The sequence below is a fragment of the Vanacampus margaritifer genome, chromosome 18, assembly GCF_051991255.1.
Source record: "Vanacampus margaritifer isolate UIUO_Vmar chromosome 18, RoL_Vmar_1.0, whole genome shotgun sequence".
Classification (NCBI taxonomy): Eukaryota; Metazoa; Chordata; class Actinopteri; order Syngnathiformes; family Syngnathidae; genus Vanacampus; species Vanacampus margaritifer.
Genome location: NC_135449.1, coordinates 11,370,285 through 11,389,752, shown reverse-complemented (window position 1 = coordinate 11,389,752; position 19,468 = coordinate 11,370,285). Strand labels below are relative to the sequence as shown.

The following is a 19,468-nucleotide window of genomic DNA, read 5'->3' as shown; positions in this document are numbered from 1 at the left end:
TTTTTGTTTATTTGGCCTAAAATGGCTCTATGGTAAAAATGCTTTTACCATAATGTGATTGTGATATATGTGAGCTGCTAGCGATAGCTCGCTCTGGCTAAATATAGATCTGGTGGTCAAGATGTTTAATTTTGAGATCTCTCCCAAAAAATATGCTCATTAAGGTCTCTTATTTTCCTTTCCCAGCAGCCCAAAAGTTGAAATTGTTAAAGTGTACGCAAATAAGTGATGTATCAACAATGTTGTTTTGTTGTAACATGCTAGTGCTAGTAGGAAACTAGCTAACTTGGTTTAAAAATAAGCCGAGATTCTTCAGCTCGAATTCACAAATGATAAATACACATAGCAACCAATAAAAGCCGAAAGTACAGAAGACGCAAGAATGTCCGTGTTTTGAGAGACATTCCAACTTAGACCGTACGTCGCCATGTCGTCGGGCAGTATTGGCAAATGTTTGTAATTCAATCGATTACACTAACCAAACGTTAGTACCGCTGCAAAGAATGTTCAGCTAAATCTTCCGCATACGTCTCGCTTAAACACGTTACGTTAGAGGAAGCTGGGGGTGACATTCGTCAAAAGAACAGTCGGTGTAAACACAATAGAAGCAAAGCGGACTCCCTGAAAAGTTGCCCCAACATGAGGGGCGGACCCTACTATGTATATAAACCCCACTTTGAGAGTCATTATGAGAGCCTTATGTCATTCATAATGTATGAAGAATCCACTAGTTCCCAAATTAAGATTTAAATAGTCATCTTTTCTAAGTATAAATACATATCCATAGACTTGCTTGACTTTAATTGCTCTGTTACCTTAGAATCTAACCCATGTCTATATTTAGAGCAGCGAATGGAAAGACAACTTCAACATCTCAATGGCATGTGGTGATCTGATAATTACCGGATTACTTCAGGTTGGCGACGTAATTATGAAAGTAACACTTAAGTGAACGAGCATGAAATGTCCGTGGGGCTTAAGACTTATGTGTGCGACTGCAGCTGGCATGTTCATGTTGGCCGCCCTCTCGTTACACCAACACACACACACACATACCTTGCCATCTGTTGTCAACTGTTCAAAAATAGCCCTACCAGAAGCTTCCTAAGTGAGTGATAGCTAGGCTGGTGTTGCTGTTCCTATAGCTGAAATTTGTCTCCAAAATGACCACAAGTCACTACAAGTCTGTTTATTTGCACGAGCGCTAGTAGGCCAGCGTTGATGGAAGCGTTCCCGGACCACTTCATGGAATTCCACCCTGTCCATGGGACCAATGTGCAACTGGACTACTCAGACACCCAGGCCACACGAGTGGAGAGCTTTGCAAACGGGGTGTGCTTTAGCAAACAACCATTAAAACCCGGGGAGATTTTCCTCATCGAGATTGAGGAAAAGGAGCTGGGCTGGTGCGGCCACCTCCGGATCGGCCTGACCGCCAGGGACCCCAGACACTTGGAGGTGGTTCCTGAGTACTCCATCCCGGATCTGACGGACCTGGGCGACAGCTGGGTGTTCGCCATCACTCGAAACCACAACAAGGTGACGGAGGAGGTCGAGGCGGGAGAAGGCGGCCGAGAGCCGAGAGAGGAACTCGCCGAGGGTCACAGGCTCGGGCGAGGGGAGGCTGACAATCAGGGGGACACCAACAGCAAACCAAAGACTTTTTTCACAGACTCGCATTTGCACATCGAAAACGTTCGGATCCCGAGAGACAAGCTGGTTGGCCGCAGCCGACCTGGACGCTTCAGTCACATTCTGGATGATTTGTACAAAAGCAACGCTTTGCCGCCGACTGCCAGACGCAGCCGGATAGGAGTTCTGTATGTGCCCAAAGGCCGCGATCGAGGTGACATGCACATCGTCATCAATGGGGAGGACATGGGCGCTTCCGCCAAAGGCATCCCTACCATCGAGCCTCTTTATGCTGTCGTGGATGTATTTGCTGCTACTAAGTGTGTCAGGATTGTGCAGGTGGAGTATGGATGTGAGTATCAACCTGGCATGGCACCTAAGATTTTCTTGCTTAATCCTCTGTTCTTGCTACTTTCTCAAATTCTCCGTTTTCAGTTTCTTCCTTGCAGACACTATGCAGGAAGTCCATCCAGAAGCATATTATTCACAGAATGGCCTTTGACTGGCTGGAGCTACCAGAGGCACTCAAGCAATTCTGCAAGTACGAGTGAGAACGGAAAAATCTTGAAGAGCCGGGCGGGAGACATCGAGGAATTTTTTGCTTTCCGAGGAGGATGTGAACTGAGACTGGGATTGTTGATTGTCAACATTCATGATGGAGAAGGGCCAATGTGCGCGTCATTCGGAAACGACACAAACACATCGACTGTCATTTTTAATCCATTGAATCATTGCATTGTGCCCCAGATCACATCTGTTTCCTATTAAAAGAAATTAGCATCTCTTGCTGAATATTTTTTCACATTTTGAGTTTGCGAGGTGTGTACTGTAATTTGTTTTTACTATGATGGCAGTCCCATATGCTAAATGCTATCTAATCATCCGTTTGGTGGATTTATTCATTTATTTATCAAATCATTTACCAATCACATCAAGTAAAGATTTTAGAAGTAGCTACAAAAATTTCACCTGAAGTCAGCTAGTTTAACTCATTCACTGCAAATGACGGCATGAGACGTCAAAAATTCATTTGAACTATTTCCATTAGTTACATTTTTTTTCTACTTTTGTTAACAAGAGTATGAAAACCTAGGAAAATATATTGTACATTTAGACCAGATATAAAATTTGTGATTAATTGTGAGTTAACTATTGAAGTCATGTGATTAATTACAATTAAAAATGTAATCGCCTGACGCCCTAATTTAGAAAAAAATATTTTTTCAAAAAAAGAAAAGATTATTAAAAATTAGGTGGTCAGGCGATTTTTTTTTTATTGTAATTAATCTAATGACTTTAACTCATGATTAATCACAAATTTTATATCTGTTCTAAATGTACAATAAAAAAATTCTAGGTTTTCATACTCTACTTTAGCAAAAAGTATACTTTAACAAAAGTGGAAAACATTTTAAACTAATAGACATAGTTCAAATGAATTTTGACGTCTCATGCCGTCATTTGCAGTGAATGAGTTAAACTAGCTGACTTAAGTTAGTTAACTGAGTTAAGATCCAGTTTACTATTGATGGCAGGTGCTATACAAAATGGATGAATGTTGCATGTGTTTTTTCACACACATAGAAATGGTGTCCACAATTTGTAAAGTATATCAACCACAATGCCAGTTACACCTGCAGTCTAATAAGAGCCAATCCTTTTGCCTTTGTAAAATAATAATAATAATGTTCAACTTGGATAAATAGGCCTATTAATGCTTAAAATGCACAATAGTAATAAATAGTAAGAGCTGAAATTATGGTGCTCAACAAGATAACCAATTAGTGCAACTCTACACTATGAATAGAGACAATCCAAACTGAATCATTAGCAAATAATGTAGTTATTTTCCTTTCAATGACGTGTGAAGTGAAAAGTCACACTTTGTCAGACACTGCCACCTAGCGCACACAAAGCTAAATGCAGGAGGAGGAGTTCCCGTTTAATCCCAAAATCCAGGAAGCTGCCGTTTAAATGTCTATTCTACGCAGCCAGACGCTTCCTCGTATTGTTTTTTAATCAATTTTTATCCAGAGCACACCAACAGCATGTCTTTCTGTCGATTTTTTGGCGGGGAGACCTACAAAGATCATTTTAAATCAGGTGTGCCTGCAGTGTTATATGATGAACTGAGATGTGTTGTAACCTGCTGTCAGTGTGGAATGTGGATTACTGTAGATGCAGGCCAACGTTGGCGATTCAGTATTTTAGGCTCATTTTGTAAATAAGGAGAAATGAATACTAGATTACTGTCATTAATGTAATAATATTATTGTTTTATATAGGCTATTGTATTTGATGTGGGTACTAATTGTTAGCATACATTTTTTTCCCTCAAATGTCATGTTTTCTACAGGTATGTATGTGTGCTCCAACTGTAACCATCCACTGTTCTCAAGTCGGTCCAAGTTCGCCCACTCATCTCCGTGGCCCGCTTTCACCGAGACCATCAGAGAGGACAGCGTGACCAAATTGATGGAGAGCCTCACAGCTTTCAAGGTCAGTAAAGGTTTCACCTGCCTGGGTTTGTAATACGTATCATCAAGTGTGTGTTGTTTGTAGGTTCTGTGTGGCAAGTGCGGCAACGGGCTGGGTCACGAGTTTGTAAACGACGGCCCGGAGGAGGGGATATCGCGATTTTGAATATTCAGCCACTCGCTCAAATTTGTCCCTAACAAAGGTGAGAAAAGCACAGAGCTGCCATTCAAATACAGGTGTAACCGGATTTTAACCAGAGTTTCCGTGGGTCATTGAAAAGAAGCAGAATCATTTTTTTTTGTATAGTTGTAATATATGATGAATAAAATGGACAGGAGTCCACAAGTTTCTTTATTTTTCAATTAATTTTAACTTAATTTGAAAAGAAAAATGTACTGTTGTGTCACCCACATTCAACATGAAACACTAATGCCACCTAGTGGCACAAAGTTACTTCAAAACATATCTGATTCAATGTTTTAGACTCCTTTTAACTGTACATCTTTTTAACTTCAAATAATTTTATAAATTACTGTGACTGGCAACCAGTCCAGAGTGTCATGTCAATTTCTCTAACCCCCCCCCCCCCTTCTACCCAGGCAAGGACAAGCAATAAAGAGCGAGTTTTCTGACTGTTGTACCTGTCCAGTATGAGCGTGTGATGCGGCCAGGAGAAAGTCCCAAGAAGGACATCCTGTCTGCTGAAGTATCTCAAACAAGCCAGTGACAAAACACAAAATTACTTAAATACCTCATATTAAAAAAGAGAAAAGACAACTTAATTAAGCCTGAAGGACAACAAAAGTTTATGTTGCACAGGACAGAATGATAATTGCTCACAAGGAGCCACATGATCTATGCACTGTATTTAGTTGGAGTTAGCTTGTAAATTCTGCATCAGTTTTTCTCTTCAACTTAAAAACAAAATATAAAAGTGCTATAAAGATGCTCATATGGAATACAGGACACTTTATAATAAACTACTGTTAAGTGAATTTGTCATTTGAGTGCTGTTTTCCAGTTGTCCTCTAGAGGATGCTATCCTCCTTTTACATCACCGTCACTAGCTTTAAGCTAACCATACGGCGGCAGTCTCCAAGCAAGTGGAGAGTGTGATTCGAAACTCAGTCCTTGTATGAAACACTACTTACACACTTCATCTGCCATCCATGTTTGTGTGATTGAATGCGAACGTTGGTCGCATGAGTGGCGCTTTCTGGCTCAGCTGCAGGCCGCATTTCTTGCGGTGGTGGCTTGGCAATGGCACTGAGGTTTCAAGGAGTAGCCGGGCCGCCTGGTTAGAGAGGAAAGGCTGTCATTAGGCAGGCAACACGCATACAGTCATAGAAGTGTGTTTGGCAGACAACACATGGCTGTATTCTTGGATATGGCGCATAAGAGCTGCAACTTTGATGTTTTGTTGATATATTCGCCGGTGTCACGCTTTCTCTTGCAGTCACAACTGTCTTGTTTAAAGCTCAAATTGCACAATTACTGAAAACGGGCACTGCACTCGCACAAACAAGAACTTCAATGAGTGTACATTACAGCCAGCAGGCCAAGGTATTCCGATGAATTACAGCCTCGGTGGGGCTCAGTGAGTCCACTCGTGGGTTATTGTAGTTTCACATGGTTGGGTTATGGCACTACAGTATTTATAATACATTAACTGAAAAGAAATTCACAACCACTTACCATGTCGCTGCCAAAATGTTTTCAAAAGACAGTTTTATGTTTGATTTGCTTATTCAACCAGCAAAACAAATTATTCAAATAATAGAAACCCCACCTTTACTCTTATAGGTTAGACAGTAGTTGTGGAACCCCCAATAATTATAATGTCAACTCCCACCAATGACAAACAATTATTAAAAAACACATGCACTATTCGCAAAGAAATTAACATAACAACAAAATGGGAGTAAATAAGGTTTTATTTTACCTACAAAAATAGTTGAATCCCCAAAGTGAAACAGAAAACTTTCCACCTTCAGCATTTGCAACCTGCACTGTGTAAACGCCAGATCAGGTAAGATGATTACAGTACTTCAAATTATCTCATTAGTCACTGCCTCCATGCCAAAAGCAGGTGTTATGAGTACTTAATGCTTTAGGCAAAATTGTGGTGCCAAAACACATTTTGTTTTGAGACAGTTAAGCTCTGTGCGCTACACAATTGTTTAAAATGGAAAAGCATTCTTGCGGTTTCCTGTCTAACAGGCCAAAAACATTTGACTAGTCTGAGACTAAATCTGGTTCGGTTGTAACGTGTGAATGGTGTAGGCCTACCCGATGTGCCCCTCATCAATTCACTTCAACCTAAGAAGGAAAATCATTTGATTATGTAAATCTTAATAATCCAGCTGTGGTTTAATTTGATCCACATTTCGTAACAAAGTGTGACTTCCTGCATGTCCCAGAATGTACCAGTTACCAGGCCCAGACTTGTTTCCAGATGGAGACGGCTTATGTAATTTAGTGGTGAAATAACACGGGTGTTGGTGACTTCTTTAAACATATGTGTGAGTGTATTTGTGAGATAGATAGATAGATAGATAGATAGATAGATAGATAGATAGATAGATAGATAGATAGATAGATAGATAGATAGATAGATAGATAGATAGATAGATAGATAGATAGATAGATAGATAGATAGATAGATAGACAGACAGACAGGCAGGCAGGCTGGATAAAATAGCTAAACTAGCTAGCTAGATGAAATAGCTTAACTAGCTAGCTAGCTAGATAGATAGATAGATAGATAGATAGACAGACAGACAGACAGACAGACTGACTAGCTGGATAAAATAGATAGATAGATAGATAGATAGATAGATAGATAGATAGATAGATAGATAGATAGATAGATATACTAGCTGGATAAAATAGATAAACTAGCTAGCTAGATGAAATAGATAAACTAGCTAGCGATAGATAGATAGATAGATAGATAGATAGATAGATAGATAGATAGATAGATAGATAGATAGATAGATAGATAGATAGATAGATAGATAGATAGATAGATAGATAGATAGATAGATAGATAAACTAGCTGGATAAAATAGATAAACTAGCTAGCTAGATGAAATAGATAGATAGATAGATAGATAGATAGATAGATAGATAGATAGATAGATAGATAGATAGATAGATAGATAGATAGATAGAAAGACATTCCTGATTGGCTGATTTCACTTTTCAGGCTGAGGCAAAAATAAATAAATAAAAATAATATAAACAAAAAAACGAAAGTTCCGAACCACAAATATGCGTATATAAATTGGGTTACAAGAGATCAACAAGAAATGTGGCCGGATTGATGTGCTCAAGTACACATGAACCATCCATCCATTTTCTGTCCCGCTTATCCTCATTAAATAAATGATAAACAGGCCAATAAAATAGTTTCGGTAATCCATTTGACATGTTTTCACTAAAGCACAACTGGCAGCAAAACAATCAAACGTCTGCTTGGATTTATATTCCTAGAGCTTGCTTTAAGAACAATGGAGAAGTTGTCTGAAAAGTGCTCAAGTTACATCATTCATCCTTCCCGTGGGTGACAAATTAGTGGTCCAAAAAGTTCAAACCTAACTGTTCACAACCCGCAGGCAGCTACGCAGCCAGCATGACGAGCGTCACTTAGCATCTGGGCTAAATTAGGGCTAAATCCTCTGGACACGGAGCAAAGCTCAACCATCCATCTTACAGTCCTGGCATGTTGGGCCTGCGGGCTACAGCACCCCAGTGTGCTGCACAGTGGACCCCCAATGGGTCACCATACATCTCACACACACACGCACACACGCAGTTGCAGAGCATTGAGCTGCCGCTCGATATGTCTGCGAGCGAGCTGCACAGACAGCAAAGTATCGACACCTTTCACAGGATTTGACTTCAAAAGCAACAAGGAGCTTCTGACGTATTGCTTTTTTGGCGTCTCTAGTTCACAATGGCTCTGACTATAAATAGCTTACCATAGACATGTGGGGTGTAACTTGCACTTGGAAATTCCCTGAAGATGCCATTTATTTCACTTTGATGCATATAGAATAGTACTTCCGACTGTAGTGTTCATGGGTCAATGTGAACCGCTTTGCTTAATCCTAAAAAATATCACATAACAAAATGCAATTTTTAATATAAAATACAAAATTAAAATCCGAGGACAGCAGACAAAGTTTAATCTTCTTTTTTTTATTTTTACTTTTTATTTCTGTGGTAATTCTGGAGTTTACGGGTCAATTTGACCCATAACATGGAGGGACAAAAGTCAAAAGCTACCAATGTCTAGGCATTTCTAAACCGTTGTGTTCATTTCTTAACAACAATGTACATGGGTCAATGTGACCCGCTCTGTTTAATCATTTTACAACAAACCACAATAAGCAATAACATTTTTTTTCTAATATTATAATGAAAATGAAAAACAGAGGCCAGCAGATAAAGTTTAATCCATTTATTTGAGATTTTCTGGGTCAGTTCTAGATTTTACGGGTCAATTTGACCCACAACATAACAGTAGGGACAAAAGAAAAAAGTAGTGATTTACCAGCATCTAGTGACATCTATAGGCATTTCTAAACCTTTTTAAAAAAAAATCTCCTGTTGTGTTCCTTTCTTTACAACAGTGTTCACGGGTCAGTGTGACCCGCTCTGTTTAATCATTTAAAAAAAAAATCACATTATATTTATACATTTATAGCCTACATATATATTTAATATTATAAAATGAAAATGAAAAACAGAGGCTAGCAGACTAAGTTTAATCCATTTTTTAATTTTTTATTTCTGGATCAATTCTACATTTTCCGGGTCAATTCGACCCGCAACATAGTAGGAGGGACAAAAGACATCTGATTGTCTAGGCATTTCTAAACTTCTCTTCTTTTCTTTTTTTTAAAACCTCCTGCTGTGCTCATTTCTTAACAACAGTGTTCATCGGTCAATGTGACCCGCTCTGGTTAATCATAAAAAAAGAAAAAATCTAATTAAGCATTTTTTTTAAAATATATTATAAAATAAAAAACAGAGGCCAGCAGACTAAGTTTGATCCATTTATTTTTAGAATATCTGGATCAATTCTAGATTTTCCGGGTCAATTTGACCCGCAACAAAACAGGAAGGGCAAAAAGACATCTGATTGTCTAGGCATTTCTAAACTTTTTTTTTTTAACCTCCTGCTGTGCTCATTTCTTGACAACAGTGTCCATGGGTCAATGTGACTTGCTCTGGTTAATCATTAAAAAAAAAATATATATATTTATATATATTAAAAAAAAATAAAAATAAGCATTTTTTAAAAATATATTATAAAATTAAAAACAGAGGCCAGCAGACTAAGTTTAATCCATTATTTATTTTTTATTTTTTTAATTTCTAGATCAATTCTAGATTTTTTGGGGTCAATTTGACATACCAGGAGTGTTTTAATTAATATTAAAAACAGAGCATGTGAAGTTTTAGGGCTATTTTTGTCATCCGGCTGGGCTGGCACTTTCACATGCCATCCACTTAACAAGAATACGAAACATGACTTGACATACAGTTTACAGCGCACGCTTTAAAGCAGCTAATCTGGCAGCTTTAGGTCGAAGCCCCGTCCATGGTTGCGGCAACATCTGCCCAATCCTCTCTGTGTGACTTGAGTCAACATGGATGCCTCCCGACAGCGCTCATGGTGACTGTTCGTAAACACGATCCCGCAGCGCTGTCTAACCGCGTTATCTTCAGTCCCGAGACACGATAAGAGCCAACCTCCGCGACTTGCTTCAAAGCCGCTGAGCTCATTGCGACGCGGCGACACACTCCACAAAACTATTTAATCAGGAGCTTTTCGGCTGCGACGGACGGGAAACTGTGATATGCCATGACAGCCTGCGTGTGCGTTTCAGCAGGTTAGACGAGGTTCGGCGTGTTTGTTTAGGCTACCTGTCCTTCCTTCAGATGTAATGATGTTTTGGTAAGGTCTCATTGATCTCTGCATCTTAAGTAGTCCAGTAATGGAGAGCGGCGTCGCCTAGCCTACTTTGCGTCTAACTTTAAGAAAATTATACTGCTAGCATCAGTCTTTATTTTGGCCTTGGGCTCCGTCTAGCCGCTCTTTATATTTACGGCTTTGCCTAGCTTCTGATATATCATGCTCCTCTGCAGGATTTCGTAGCAGCGAGAATGGACTAGAATGATTATAGAGCAGTCTTTATTGCGTGAATGACATCATGACTGTAGATCATGGAGTCGCCTTGTTATACTGGGCTCAGTAAATCGCATAGTAACTGTAGCGTGTCGTCCAAGATTCTTGTTGAAAGGTTCGGATTTGGCGCAGGGGAAAATGGAAGGCCAGAGAAGGACAGCCACACATATACTGTAAATCCAGCATAGAGAAGTCATATAGTATGGAGTGGCTCCATACATGACAGGACAGGGTGGTCTTATTAATTCAATGTAGACATGTTTGTCTATTTAGCAAAAACGCAGGAGGTCCTACACAGGAGCCAGTCATGGTCATCTGCAGTAACTATTAGTAGGCTACTAGGCCAGCTTATCTTATTTTAGCATAAATCTACAATCATGGTGTTAAATTCAAGGTCAGGGGGCCAGACCTGGGCCAGCAGATCATTTTTTTGTCACAAGTGTGTCTTCTTCATGTTTCTTACCAAATGCACTTGTTCTTTTCATTTTGGCTGAAAATCTGTCCTAAAATGAGAATGCATCTTCTGTTTTCATACCGTTGTACTCAGAAGTTTACATACGGTAAACTTATGAGTACTATTGTGCATGTACAAGAGATCAACATCTTTAATGACCAGAGATGGGAAATAAGGAAGTAGAAATACTTTGTTACTGTACTTGAGTAGTTTTTTTTTTAAAACTTTGTAATTCACGGAGTAGTTATTTTTTAAAATACGTTTTACTTTTATCCGTTACATTTAAAAAAAAAACAGTACAGGTATATGTACTTTTTACTCTTTACTCTTTTACTTTTTACATTTTCAAAACTGAGGGTCGTTACTCGTTAATTTTGTTTTACGTGCATGACAACGATTGAAAAGAGAAGCGCAAAGCTGCTGTCAATGTCCCTGGCTCGACCAATCATATGAAACGTTACACACGGTCTCCGGCATCCCCGCTTGTGACGGAGGTATGGTACAGAAAGCTAAATAATCATTACCCTTTTCATTAGCTTGGCCCTGGTTAATGCACTGATCTGAATATATAACTGGATAGCTGATAGCCCGAGTAGTGGTTGACTTAAATATTTGGTTGTCACTAATTTCCATAAATTCAGATTTTAAAATTCAATTCATTGTTAAAAATATAGAGGCAAAAAAAAAAAAAAAAAAAAAGCAGGGTAAATTTATCATGACCCTGATTGTGATGTGGCCTGAATGAAAACGAGTTTCAGTGTTTGACACTCCTACATCATGAGAGGGCTATGTTAACTTAGCTTAGCATAAAGACCCCACAATTGGTTACCATCATGAGAAGGCTATCTTATCTTAGCATAAAGTCTGCCTGCCTGTCGGCCTTTAAGTGGTTATGCTGCCACAAAGACCTGAGGAAACTATTCTCTGAAATAATCTTAGTTATTTAAGTCCAGCTCTGAGTCAGGAGCGAACTGAGGCCATCTTAGCTTAGCGCAAAGACCCCAAAAATGGTTGCCACACTTCATGTAAAATGACTCAATAAATGACTGCCTTATTACCGACTGAGAGGGAGCTAGAGCTTGTTCAGCATAAAGACTCTATTAGCTATTACTGTTTACAGTCTAAAATAGTTTAGTGTAGCTTTGAGCTAAGCAACCACCCACAGTATGAAAACACAAGTGACTGCCATTAGCATAGCAGAGAGTGTCAGTTTAGCACAGCACAGCAGAGAGGGTTAGCCTAGCGTAGGCTTAGCTTAAAGACCATAGATGTAGTTGCTGTCTACATTTTAGTTGCACACGCACGCACACACGCTGTCAGTCTGAGCTCATCTTAGTTTAGCATACATATTTAGGGGAATGGCCACCATCAAAATGTTAGCTTAGCACAAAAGCCCAAGAAGAGGCTGTGGACTACATCTTGAGAAATGGTAGCCATCCACAGTCTGATTGTGACCACTCAGCATGTTGACTCTGGTCTTGTTCTTCCTGGAAAGCTTTTCCATATCTTTCTACCGGTACACATATTTTGAGGCCATCGCAACAAACATGTCAGATGTGAGGAGATAAAAATGTGTTTTGTTGTGTCTACCAAGCCTACCTGTCATTTCTTCACTCGCTCTACTGCTGCTTCCGTGATGTTACTCTGGATCCTGATACACTGAAAGTGTGCAGTCAGCATTCCTTCAACACAGATCAAAAAGTCATTGTAGAATTTTCAGTGTCATTGTTTTATCATTGATATGAGTTAATGTCAGCAGCCTCTAGGGGTCCCCTTCAGCTGTGATCCCTAAGTGGGGCCCATCTGAAGTTGTTGCTTTTTCTCCAAAACAACCTGGAAATATATGTAAATAAATAAAAATAAAACTTATGATCCCCTTTTATTTAGATCCCTTCTGTTAATGTTTCCATTTCATCAAATGCTCCCGATTCACTAAAACGGACTTGTGGTCAGGGGTCGCACCACACCTGTTGCTTTGGCAGACACTTTACAGCTTGGACTTTTTTGTTTTTTGTGGACAAAGCTCTTTTGAATGCAATTGGAGATTTTATTGGACCCCATCATTAAACTAAAAAAAATGCAAAAAATGCGCCAGTGATGGATAAGCACGGATGTTGCTTTTTACCTTCCCCCTCCCCTTTGTTATGACTTTGGTAAACAGTTTTGCCACAGAATACTTTGACAGTCCTGTGCAGGCACGCATGGCACTCTTTCCTTCAGTCAAAAGATGTTTCTCGTTGCGAGCTCTTAGGCCACACCCATGCGGTAATGCGCGGCGTCGACGTGCCCTATACTTACCCCGGCTCACCGCAGATCTCTGCCCTGCAGTTACGGCGGAGGGTTGTGTGGCCTTGCAGCTGGCCTTCACACAGCATATGGCTTCTCTTGACACAATCTGCGGCTGCATACGTCCGTTGTGTTTATATTGTTTTGAAATTACCACCTTAAGAGGTTTATTTTGCTGATGACATCCCGGGTGTGAAATGCGGTTGCGTCGGTTACATACCACAGAAAAGTGTTGTTGTTATTTTGTCCTCGAGGCCAATTATGCTCCGGCAAAAGCAATTTGATGTTACAAACTAGAATATGACCTACGTCAAGGCCAAATGACGTAGATACACACCACCTGTGTATGCTTATTATTGACTGAGATGTTAAAGATGCTAAATTCAAAAAGTGTGAATCTGAAGATCATTTCAGTTCATCTAATGACTTGGGTGACCTTTAATAATAATGGTATGGGGAGCGTGGTGACAAGCGCAGGGTGACAAGGGTACAGTACTGTGTGTGTGTGTGCATTCCATGCAGGTGAGCTAATAGGCCATTTGAAGAGCGGCACTTCAGTAGTACATCTGTTTTATTGTATCCTCAGTGACCGCTTCAAGTTTGCCATGCTCACTTTTTAACCCCGTTTCTACCTGTTTTGGCCCTCTGCCATTACAAGAGTACCGGAAATGGGAAAAGGGACTCAAACCTTTTACGGCAATAAAATTGGACAACCTCTGATTAGTCTTGATTTTGAAACAGGTTTTCCCATAGAAAATTAATGCCAATTTAAAACCCTGGAGAACCCACGGGGTCAAATTTGGCCCCTATAAATTCTGCTACGCAAATAACAAAGACCAATTTTTTTTTTCCAGCAGTGATTTTAGCCCTGTGTTCTTGTTTCCATTAGCCAAAGTGTGTTTGTACATTCAAAATCCAGTTCTAAAATGTAACAAATAAAACAAAAAAATTATATTGTTCAATGTAGCTGTGTATTTGAATGATTATTTTCTTAAATTCTAAATAGTTTACTGACAGTTTTTGTTATTCTGATTTTTCGAAATGATACCCCTAAATCCCAAAAGGGTCAAATTTCACCCTAATCCTAAATTAGGGAATAAAGGGTTAAAATTGAAAAAAACATTTTGGTGTTCAGTGAATTTATAGCAGTCATTTAATGTATAATTCATAAATTTCCAAAGAAGAAAAGGGTTCTCCAGGGTTAAGTAACAATTTTATTTTATTTTATTTTATTTTATTTTATTTTATTTTATTTTATTTTTTAATTTTTTAATTTTTTAATTTTTTTATTAAATTTTATTTTTTATTAAATTTTTTATTTAATTTAATTTTTATTTTTTTTTGCTGTCAGGGTTACGCTATAGCCTACGACAGCGTATTAGGGCCACGTATAAATAGATGTTTTTTTTTGAGAAAAAATCTTGCAAATTTGCCACTTTATAAAGAAAAAAAACTCAAAAACTTACGAGAAATACACGTAGTGTACTACTCGATTGTTTGTGCCAATACTTTTCGGTCTGTTTCAAAATAAGGAGATAGTAAATGCTTTAGCATAGATGAACCATATCATGTTAAGCATTCGCTCTTTGAACCGTTGTGTATGGCCAAAGGCCAGCGACAAAGATGCCTCACTTTGCTATGCTATCAAGCATTTAAGTTAATTTGTTAAAATGTATATTTACTTGTACATGTTTTTTTTCCCCAGTATTATTATTTACACATTCATACATTTTGGCATTAAGTATCTAAGTTGATGTGTCGAATCTGATGCTCTCCGTCATTCACTTGCATTTACCTATGGTATGCTAGCATCTGATTGGATAGTGTTAGTCAGCTGATAGGGGATCAGGAAGTGTTGTCTCTCTAGCTGCGGTGAATGACGAGTGAAGTTTAAATTTAAGAATTAATCCATCTCCATTGTCTCTGAATATTGCCCCTACCCTCTAGAAAAAATATATAAATAAATAAAAAATAAAAATCATATTGAAATTTTGAAAAACTATTTACAGTGGAAAAGTTGAGGGAGTTATTTACTTGCTTTCTTTTTAATCTATCTTAACACATGTTGATTTTTGTTATAATTTTTTAAACATCGCTGTCTATTCTTATGTTTAAAATTAAAAGAAAAACCTTCAACGTGTTTAAAATTTGGTAAGCCATCTTAACAAACATGCTTAATGTAATTTCAACAAAGGTAAGTTTTAAAATGTTGACGCCAATATTTTCTCTGTTACTGCAAATGAATATCGGCTTGAAATATCAGTTCTCGGACTCCATGACTACTAATAATCGGTATCGGCATCAGACATGAAAAAAACATATCGGTCCATCACTAGTGTAACCTCAGCATATCGCGGACCAATACCAGGTCTTGGTATCTGGTCCATGTCGGGACTTATTTCAAGGTAGTATTGGTACTCGCCTTATGGCTGTTTTATAATCAGACACTTGAAATAAATTTCCATTATTTCATGCAATGTTAAGGAAAAATGCTAAATCGTGATTGTTTTTTGGAGGGAAATTTTACATATCAAAAGTAGTAGTATCGGTACTTGGTATTGGTATCGGTGACTACTACTAGTATTGGTCTTAAAAAAAGCCCTGCCATGTTTATAAATGCCAATAGATGCTACAAGCTGGTGTCAAAACACTACTTTCACTTTGCCACAAAATTACACCAAAGCACTATTTTTGTGTCTAAACGGAGCACCTTAACCCACTTCAAAATACAGAAGCTCCATGACACCAAGATGTCAGAAGATGGCTGCAAAGCACTACTTTTGTATAAATGAAACTACTCAGCTCGTTTCAACATAGTTCCTTGACAACAAGATACCACAAGATGGCGGCAAAGCACTAGTGAATTCTTCTACTAAATGCTTAAGTGAGTCAAGAACCTTATTCCTCAACAACAAGATGCTACATGATGAAACTTGTATTGCCGTGGCCTGAGGACAAAAACAGCAAATAGTTTCATCAGTGAGTTTTTCCGGTGTCACACTGAAAGTATGTCCCACTGTTTACAAACACGCACTCCGCTTGACATTTCTCAAATAATGCCACCAATAGACCAACTCCACAAGCGCATTTCACTACACTTCGTTTGCTTGCTTTGTACAGTGCGTGACGTTCAAGGGCCCGATAATGACGGACGTCGTCTTTGAAGCAGCCGCCGCCGAGGATTACAGAGCACAAGTGCGCATGCTGAGCTTTGTACAGCTGTCTGCATTCCCACAGACACATACCTGACACAGGTGGACTGACGTACAGCACAGAGGACGTTGCTTACGGTTGCAGGTGTGTTTACAGTATGTGTGTGGTTGGAGGTGAGAGGGGGTGGGCAGTTCCCATTTAACTCATTCACTGCCATTGACGGCTATAGACGTCAAAAATTCATTTGAACTATTTCTATTAGTTTAACATTTTTTCCCACTTGTGTTAACAAGAGTATGAAAACCTTTTTTTTTATTGTATTAGGACAGATATAAAATCTGTGATTAATCGTGAGTTAACTAGTGACGCCATGCGATTAATTACGATTAAAAAATGTAATCGCCTGACGCCCCTAATTTTTAATAATCCTTTCCTTATAAAAAAAAACAATTATTAAAAATAAAATACAAATATTAAAAAAGAAAAAGAAAATATTATTCAAAATTAGGGGCATCAGGCAATTAAAATTTGTAATCGTAATTAATCGCATGACTTCACTAATTAACTCACGATTAATCACAAATTTTTATATCTGTTCTAAATGTACAAAACAATCTAGGTTTTCATACTTTTGTGAACAAAAATGGAAACATTTGTTAAACTAATAAGACATAGTTAAAATGAATTTTGACGTCTATAGCTGTCAATGGCAGTGAATTAGTTAATGTCAGTCAGCATTAAATTTCCACTGTACATGTGTCTGATACCCGTACAAATCATATTTTGACATGTTGCTGTTCAAGCTGTTTTTCTGGTTAAAAATAGGAATACAAGAGCTACAAGCTACACCAAGTCAAGTAGTAAGGATACAAAATAGTACGTAATGAGCACAACATTGTTTTTAAAACGGAAACAAGAAACAGTTATACAAGTATGTTGCACTCAGGTGCATGTCGGACATGTCCTAACGAGCCACAATCAGGGTTGTATCAGCATTTATTTATTTATTTGTATCCAGCAACGTGTGCGTAAATGCTACTTTTCATTGTTTCTCCAAACTGTCACTGAGTGAGTTTTTTATTTTATTTTTTTAAACCTGTTTTAGATGCAATGTATAAAAAAAAAACCTCACAAAATGATTTCCACTGGCCAGCTTACAAAATGTCAACACAAGTTCTTCTCTCCTGCCCTAAGTGGAGACATAAGTTGCGCATTAGCAGTAGTTAGCTAATGCTAGCTGCCAAAGTTTAGATTAAATAAAGACCTTAACTGAATTTTCTCACGCTGGTTAGAGCCTGAATAACCAAACAAATGCTAAATTGAAAATCTACTTCTGTTTAAAAAGGGACCAAAAAGTATAACACTAGTATTTAATTGGTCAAGTCTGCGTCCTACAAAATCACATTAGCGCATTACAAATGAGACCAAATGAAATCAGCTTTGTCCGGCAAGAATAAAAGTCAAGAAAGTTCATTCTAGACCAACAAAGTGTCATTGTTTTTCCAACATTGCATCTGATCAATATGACAGAGTGGGTGCTAACTACAGAAGGATAAATGATGTCGCCTCTATTTAGGGACTCCGAGAAATTGACATACTGCCAGGTTGGAGGAGGCCCGGGTCGATTGGGACTTTCCTGCGCCCCCTCCGGCGTGTCATCCATATGGATGTGCTGTCGTGTTGCACCTCACGTATGCTTGAAGTTGCCAATAATTTGTGATCTATCCTGAAACACAAATAGTGTGTTTTGCTAGGGTGCCAATTAGCAGCCTCGATGTCAGAAACATCACTAATGGATCATTTCTGGGTTTGATGCTTCAGGATTGTCAACTTTTTATTTTCCCCTTAAACGTTATCGAAGAAAAACAAAGTTTTCGACGCTGTGAAAGTACCCTGAATGCACCAATTTTCTTGGGTAGCATTAGCAACTAGCTAGTGTGTAGCGCTTGTTATTCTGTTGTCTCCCAAGCGTCATTTAATGACATCCCAGTTGGAGTTAACTGTAAAACTGAACACACAACGATAGGAATAACGTCCACTGTATATTTAAATGCAAAACATGCTTTGTTTTTAAAACATTGCTAGCCTAGCGCTAATGCTAAAAGCGAAGGGAGGATCCCATTCAAATGCTAACCGGAAGTTAGCATCGACGTCGGGAGTTTTTTTCCTTCAAATAACGAATATTCACACACAAATGCTGTGGGGACACATAGGCTAATATTTTTGGGGTGTGTGCCAAAAATCGATATCGGCTTCAAACAATGCATATCGGTCGGGCGCTTGTAGTGACTGATGAGTGTTTACTCATTTCTTTATCATTCCTCACAATCGCTCCACATTAGTCCCAAGAAAATTAAATAATTAAATAAATATTAATAAGTATAAATTGGTCAATTAGTTTTGATTATTTTAACTCATTCACTGTCATTGAAGGCTACAGATGTCAAAAATTCATTTTAATTATTTTTATTAGTTTAACATTTTCCCCCCACTTTTGTTAACAAGAGTATGAAAACCTAGAATTTTTTTTTAGACTAGTGAAGTCATGCGATTAATTACGATTAAAAAAAATTAAAAAAATTCAATAATTATTTATAAATAAATAAATAAATTGTTTTTGTTGTTATTATTTAAAAAAAAAGAAAAGATTATTAAAAAATTAGGGGCATCAGGCGAATAAAATTTTTAATCATAATTAATCGCATGACTTCACTAGTTAACTCACGATTAATTACAAATTTTATATCTGTTCTAAATGTACAGTAAAAAATTGTTTCTAGGTTTTCATACTCTTGTTAACAAAAGTGGAAAACATGTTAAACTAATAGAAATAGTTAAAATGTTGTTTTTTACGTTTCTAGCCATCAATGACAGTAAATGAATGATAAATGACACAAAAACAGGAAAACAAGTTATTTTATGTATCAAAATTTTTGCATACTGTACACATTTGAACTTTTTAGTATTAATTTGATTATGAAAATCCGGTATAATATCGTATATGAGAATGGTTTGAACTTTGCTTTTCGTTTGAATTTTGAGGTTCCTCTTTCCAGAAAAAAAATCATCAAATCACACCACTTTTGAATTTCCACTTTTGGTTTCACCGTTTGCGCACAAGAGAATGCTGACTTTGGTCTGGATCACTGCAGGTTGCACGTACGCACAGACAGAAGCTAAAACTGATGGCACCTGTCTGTCCCAGTATGTCAGGAGTGCAAAGGTTAATGTGTAATCGTGGTGGCTCCATGCAGGGAGTGTCAGAG

The 19,468-nt window shown here is 38.1% G+C and overlaps 2 protein-coding genes across 2 annotated transcripts; both read left to right on the top strand.

Moving 5' to 3' along the window:
- The first annotated feature begins 1,124 nt into the window (after positions 1-1,124).
- On the top strand, positions 1,125-2,183 carry neurl2 (neuralized E3 ubiquitin protein ligase 2). The gene is made up of 2 exons (XM_077551362.1): positions 1,125-1,984; positions 2,068-2,183. The coding sequence occupies exons 1-2, from the start codon at positions 1,222-1,224 to the stop codon at positions 2,181-2,183; spliced, it is 879 nt and encodes a 292-aa protein (XP_077407488.1). The 5' UTR covers positions 1,125-1,221.
- Positions 2,184-3,578: 1,395 nt separating this feature from the next.
- On the top strand, positions 3,579-5,105 carry msrb1b (methionine sulfoxide reductase B1b). The gene is made up of 4 exons (XM_077551063.1): positions 3,579-3,735; positions 3,989-4,131; positions 4,195-4,312; positions 4,710-5,105. Exons 1-4 carry the CDS (start codon positions 3,681-3,683, stop codon positions 4,724-4,726), a joined length of 333 nt encoding a protein of 110 aa, XP_077407189.1. The 5' UTR covers positions 3,579-3,680; the 3' UTR covers positions 4,727-5,105.
- The last annotated feature ends 14,363 nt before the right edge of the window (positions 5,106-19,468 follow it).